This window comes from Phyllobates terribilis, unplaced genomic scaffold (genome assembly GCF_046119375.1).
Source record: "Phyllobates terribilis strain yellow unplaced genomic scaffold, ASM4611937v1 Scaffold_11__3_contigs__length_659146591, whole genome shotgun sequence".
Taxonomy (NCBI): domain Eukaryota; kingdom Metazoa; phylum Chordata; class Amphibia; order Anura; family Dendrobatidae; genus Phyllobates; species Phyllobates terribilis.
In genome coordinates this window covers 293,797,628-293,804,531 of record NW_027362771.1, presented here as the reverse complement: position 1 = coordinate 293,804,531, position 6,904 = coordinate 293,797,628, and the positions used below count along the sequence as shown (strand labels likewise).

Here is a 6,904-nt window from a genome sequence, read left to right as displayed (position 1 = left end):
TGGTTTAGATAACATTCAAACAATCTGGTAAATTATGTATATTTATAGTTTTACTACAATCCAAGTAATTATCATTTTTAATGCAAGGTTTGACATATCTCTTCAGGTGTATTCAGGGTCTGGTTCTTTATATTTTTGACCTTCAATCTCAATATTAAGAAGAGAAATCAACTTCAAAGTAAGAGTGAAATTTAGAAAGACAACATCCATCAACCGATGATAACATGAAAACTGTATGTTTGCACAACCTCTCAGTCCCTGTCCTACCTGTGACTTGTACTACCTGGCAAATATTTGCATTGGGCCAGAACAAAGTTTATTATTTTAGATTTTCCAAAAAGAGAAGTTATAAACTCCACAGTGAAGTGGGTTCCACCTCATTGAAGACCAACCAGAGGCCAGAGGATTTCTCTGGCTGCAAATTTGAAATCATGAAGCGTATATTATATTTCCTGTTATTAGTTTTTACTGCTGAAATAAAAGGATTTGATCTATTCATAGAAGAGTTACCTGATTCTGCGGTGAGTATTTTACATGCTTCATAATACAGTTACTATAATTTAATCAGCATAAATCAGATTGACCAGCTTCTCAGTAAAAAAAAAATTTATGCATAACTGTATGATTCCCATGTCCCTCTAAAATAAAAAATGACCTATTACTTGGCATTAAATAATTTTATTTAGTTGGTTATGATTTGTTGTGTCTTTTAAATGTGGAAGAAATACTAGATGGAAAGCAATAATCGCTAATTATAACAGGGATTCATCCAACTTTTTGCACATCCTGAATATGGCACTGCATCGTGGAGGATGGTACCTGCAGCTAAGGCTACATTCACACATCCGTTGTGTACTTCCATGTGCTATGCACTTTTTATGCTGACAGCATACTGATCCTACAGTTTCGTTGCTCGATAAACACATCCATTTTAAAAAATATATGCATGTTTCTAATCTATGAGACTCAGAGAAGGTCCTATTCTCATCCGTTTTGTGGATCAAATTCAGCCATTAAAGTCTATGAGGATCCATTAAAAATGGATGAAAACCTGAAGCTATCCACATTGAATCCATTTTTCACTGATCCATTATTAAGAGTCAATGGATGAATTAAAGCAGAGACGGTGTACCTTCTTCAGTTTTTAAAAATGGATGCGATACAAAATGGATGCAAAATGGAGGCAATAAGGACGACACATGAGAGAAAAACTGTTTGTTTTACACAATTTTAAAAATAGACATGGATGTGTGAATGTAGCCTTACAGTGGGTCTGAAATGTAGTTGACCAATTAATGGATACAATTGTGCTTCTTTATTCACCATAAATGTTGCTCTATAAATGCAAATTTTTAAGCTTGCTAAATTTTTTCACCTGTCAATTAAAGGAATAATGTAGTGCGCACATTAGTAGGTTCCACTCCCGACTCTATCCCTCTGGGCTCCTGTATTTGGCTAGTTTGTCACAATGTATTATGATTTTCATTAATGTACAGTACTTATTTATACTGATTTATCTTAAAGACTAAACATGGCCACAGACATGGAATAGCTGATGGTTGCATAATGATCCGGCTATTATCACTGGTCCCCGATTAGCACAAAAACCCGTTACCTAGACCCAGCATGCATGTTATATCACTAGATTAGAAGAGATCAATGATTGCTGGCACCTTTTAATGCAGCCTTTCAGTACATGCACCCTGCATCCAGCTGTACAATGATGGGCTTTGAGTGGGATTAGGCCCCAACCAAAGTTAAAAATGGCTATATTTTGTAAGTGACTTATGGGAGACAGTTTTGGTAAGTTTTTACAACATTTAAACTTTTATTCTTTGAAATGGGATTTATTAGCATGTATATAAAAAGGTAAAGAAATATTGCAGAAATGCTACTTTATATACTGCCGTAATAAGTAATCCCACCGTAAAAAAAGAACATAGTCTATTAAATATTTTTCTCTAAAGTTGTAATAACAATTCTATTTAGCCTTTATATGTGATTTCTCTAACATTATTTCCTCCTTTAACCGATGTCTGTAAGGTACAACTTGGACATATTTTCCCTTAGTAATGTAACATTCATTTATCGTACAACCCTTTTAAAGGTGACCTGTCACTAGATTCAGGCTGCCAGAACCACGGGCAGCATGAACCCAAGCCGGGCTGTGTGATTGCAGCCAAGTATGACTTTCTCTGAAACCCTGCGGCATTTCAGAGAAAACATAGTTTGAAGAGTTGACCGCAGACTACAGGGAGAGATCTGACTAGCCTGGCACAGCCACCGATGGCTTCTCCGCGCCCCACTCCAGGTGATTGATAGGTCTCTCCCATGTGTGCATATAAGAAGAGACCTGTCAATCACCTGGGATGGGGAGAAGCTGGCTGGGGGCAGAAGATGGACGAGTCACATCTCTTATTATGGATTTTTAAACTATGCTTTCTTGAAAGATAGAACAGCTGGGCTCGTAATAATGCTGCCCGTCATACAGGCAGAATGAATCTAGTGACATGTTCTCTTTATGAAGGTCTTCTTATATGTCTAAACAAATGATTTCCTTGAACACATTTTCAATATACAATTACATGTGAAAGCATACAAACCATAACTAGTGGCCCCTAAGTACTATTGTACAGAGATACTTTCAATTCTGACATGTAGTGTTGAGACACATTAGATGAAGGGCAAAAAGTCTATTAATAGTCAGATGGTGGTAATTTTAGTGCTATTTGTCATATTTATATTAGTTGTATGATATGCCTGGTACCAATGGTACACAGCATTACTTAGAACTGCCACCAGTTAGGGAGTCACATAGAGAAGGTCTCAGAGCCACATTTGGTTCTTCAGCTACTGGTTATGGAATATTTATTTGGAAGGTAATTTATTAAATAATGTAATCAGGTATTTGTCTTTTTAAAGTGTAGCTGCATTGTCACAAAACTTTTGACATAACATAGAGATGTTTAGAAGTATTGATTGGTTGGTTGAAAGATATTAATCTATCCAGGCTATCTGTTATGCCTCATTCAGATGTCCGATGTTCTTCTATGAATGCAATCCATGATTTTCACGGATGGCACTCATACCTGTGATAGTTTATAGGGCCATTCGTATGCCCATGATTTCCATGGTCCACATAAAAAATGGCAGAGACATGTCCAATTTTGATCCGAGCATCGGATCAAAATCAGAAATGCAAGTCTATGGGTCTGTGAAAAAAACAACCACGTACAGTCCGATTTTCATGGACTGCAGGAAGGGGAGGGTGGAGAAACTTTTTTTTCTCCATGTATGAGAAAAATTGATGACACTCTGGTCAAAGTCTCATCAGAGTCTGATCAAAATAATCAGTCCGTTTTTCTCGTACGTGTGAAAATGGGACGTCTGAATGAGGCCTTATGATTTACAAGTGATGCTGATGTTATGCCATTGTTTATATGTACCTTTTACAAAATAAGTAAAAAGTTTTGCATAGAAAAGGGTTTTCTAGCCTTGCGGATGGCTTTTTGCTGACAAGGACATCAAATCCAAACACAACATAGTTAAAAAGAAGCCATACTTATCAACTCCTGGTTATAATACCAATATGCTGCAGGATACAGACAGGCCCTGATGATTTAGAGTGGAGGTACACATATTTTACACTTGTGCCATGTCCAAAGGGCCAATCTGTATCCTGCAGTATATTGGTATTGTAGCCAGGAATGATAAGTATGGCCTCTTTCTCTGTGATGTTAAGGTATTGATGATTTCTTCTTGTGATAGTTCACAATGTCAGATCGGTGTGTCTCAGATACCCGGCTCCCCCACTATCAGCATTTTTCAGCGGTGGCCGGATGTAGACAATGTATGGAGCCAGAACAGCGTATCTTAGTTTACTATTCAGTGGAGATTATCAGGTGCTGCAGCTCAGCTCCAATATAACTGAATAGGAACTTACTTGCCCAATCTGATAATGATGACCTATCCTATATATTGATTCTATCCATTCAGTCATGGTACTCTGTAGGCCAGCTCTATATTGATTCTGATTCATAGAGTTACATGGTGAAGGTTTTTTTGGGCTAGGTCACCAACCTATAGCACTTAGCCACATGACCCCCACAGTAGGTATGTCATGTGTTGCCATCATTCCTGCAGTCTGAGCTGGCAATATGAAACCGGCAATAGGAAGCTGGCTATATATCCTGTCAATAGATCATCAATATTGTAAGTCTGGAAAAAACCCTTTAAGTATGCCTAAATGCCTCCAATAATCTATACTAAAGATTTTGTAAGTGGAAAGCCAGTACTCTTCATATGGCAAGAATCACCTGCTATAAGGCCTGGGGGACCATAGTCCATCCTCATACATAAAATGTGACACCATAAGTAGCCAGTACAGAGTTGTGAAGTCCTGATAACTATAGAGTGTCATTTCATATGATGGCGTGAATCCATTATACAAAGCGATCAATTCATTTTACAGTGTATATAAATCATATCGAGCGATAACTGTGGTATGTGTGTAGTACATGTGAAGTAGGCTATGTGAAGGCCATGTACATAGCAACTTTAAGTTACACTTCTGATTGTGAATTTACTTTTTAGGATCTTGGTGATCTTATTCCAGAGTTTGAAAGTAATCATGGTGAAAGATTTAAGGTATGGACATATTTCCCAAGATACATTGAAAACTTATCGTAACCTTCATAAAAAAAGACACACTGCAAATTGTTCACCTGTCCGTGTATTAAAAGTAACTAATTAAAAATCGCCACAACTCATTCAGTACTGTAACCATACTCAGACCATATGTTATAGCTATAGACATACATGTACTACAAGGGCAGAAAGATTAATTGTAACTTCAGCTTATATATAACATAATGTTCTGATATCTGCATGTCTGTATGTTTGCTGAGTAGATAAAGCAACCTACACAAGGTCATGTAATGCACGACTGTCAGGGTGCACAGTCCAAGGTGTCACTAGGGTCACTCACATGCTGGGTAATGGGTCACAGCAGGGAGAAAGGAGAGAGCTACCATTCACATTGGAAATGGGTGAACTCTACATTATTTAGGCTGATCAATAATTCAATAAAATCAATTGATCATCATCTACCATGTTATCTGCCCTTTTATCACACTGTTATCTTCAAAAACCTTACTAGTAATATAGTCCAAATGCAATGGACTAAGATAGATACATAACAATAAGTTAGGTAAAGATGGTCACTATACATTTCATATATATATATATATATATATATATATATATATATATATATATATATATATATATATACAGTACAGACCAAAAGTTTGGACACACCTTCTCATTTAAAGATTTTTCTGTATTTTCATGACTTTGAAAATTGTACATTCACACTGAAGGCATCAAAACCATGAATTAACACATGTGGAATTATATACTTAACAAAAAAATGTGAAAAACTGAAAATATGTCTTATATTCTAGGTTCTTCAAAGTAGCCACCTTTTGCTTTGATGACTGCTTTGCACACTCTTGGCATTCTCTTGATGAGCTTCAAGATGTAGTCACCGGAAATGGTCTTCCAACAATCTTGAAGGAGTTCCCAGAGATGCTTAGCACTTGTTGGCCCTTTTGCCTTCACTCTGCGGTCCAGCTCACCCCAAACCATCTCGATATGGTTCAGGTCTGGTGACTGTGGAGGCCAGGTCATCTGGCGTAGCACCCCATCACTCTCCTTCTTGGTCAAATAGCCCTTACACAGCCTGGAGGTGTGTTTGGGGTCATTGTCCTGTTGAAAAATAAATGATGGTCCAACTAAACGCAAACCAGATGGAATAGCATGCCGCTGCAAGATGCTGTGGTAGCCATGCTGGTTCAGTATGCCTTCAATTTTGAATAAATCCCCAACAGTGTCACCAGCAAAGCACCCCCACACCATCACACCTCCTCCTCCATGCTTCACGGTGGGAACCAGTCATGTAGAGTCAATCCGTTCACCTTTTCTGCATCGCACAAAGACACGGTGGTTGGAACCAAAGATCTCAAATTTGAACTCATCAGACCAAAGCACAGATTTCCACTGTTCTAATGTCCATTTCTTGTGTTCTTTAGCCCAAACAAGTCTCTTCTGCTTGTTGCCTGTCCTTAGCAGTGGTTTCCTAGCAGCTATTTTACCATGAAGGCCTGCTGCACAAAGTCTCCTCTTAACAGTTGTTGTAGAGATGTGTCTGCTGCTAGAACTCTGTGTGGCATTGACCTGGTCTCTAATCTGAGCTGCTGTTAACCTGCGATTCCTGAGGCTGGTGACTCGGATAAACTTATCCTCAGAAGCAGAGGTGACTCTTGGTCTTCCTTTCCTGGGGCGGTCCTCATGTGAGACAGTTTCTTTGTAGCGCTTGATGGTTTTGGCAACTGCACTTGGGGACACATTCAAAGTTTGCCCAATTTTTCGGACTGACTGACCTTCATTTCTTAAAGTAATGATGACCACTTGTTTTTCTTTACTTAGCTGCTTTTTTCTTGCCATAATACAAATTCTAACAGTCTATTCAGTAGGACTATCAGCTGTGTATCCACCTGACTTCTGCACAACACAACTGATGGTCCCAACCCCATTTATAAGGGAAGAAATCCCACTTATTAAACCTGACAGGGCACACCTGCGAAGTAAAAACTATTTCCGGTGACTACCTCTTGAAGCTCATCAAGAGAATGCCAAGAGTGTGCAAAGCAGTCATCAAAGCAAAAGGTGGCTACTTTGAAGAACCTATAATATAAGACATATTTTCAGTTGTTTCACACTTTTTTGTTAAGTATATAATTCCACATGTGTTAATTCATAGTTTTGATGCCTTCAGTGTGAATTTACAATTTTCAAAGTCATGAAAATACAGAAAAATCTTTAAATGAGAAGGTGTGTCCAA

The 6,904-nt window shown here is 38.1% G+C and overlaps 1 protein-coding gene across 1 annotated transcript in view; it reads left to right on the top strand.

Annotated features, from left to right (window-relative positions):
- Positions 1-333: 333 nt before the first annotated feature.
- Positions 334-6,904, top strand: part of ITIH2 (inter-alpha-trypsin inhibitor heavy chain 2) — a 67,427-nt gene continuing 60,856 nt past the window's right edge. The window contains exons 1-2 of the mRNA XM_073652446.1: positions 334-521; positions 4,594-4,647. Coding sequence (XP_073508547.1) covers positions 432-521; positions 4,594-4,647 — 144 coding nt within the window. The 5' untranslated portion in view covers positions 334-431. The remainder of the gene's footprint in view (positions 522-4,593; positions 4,648-6,904) is intronic.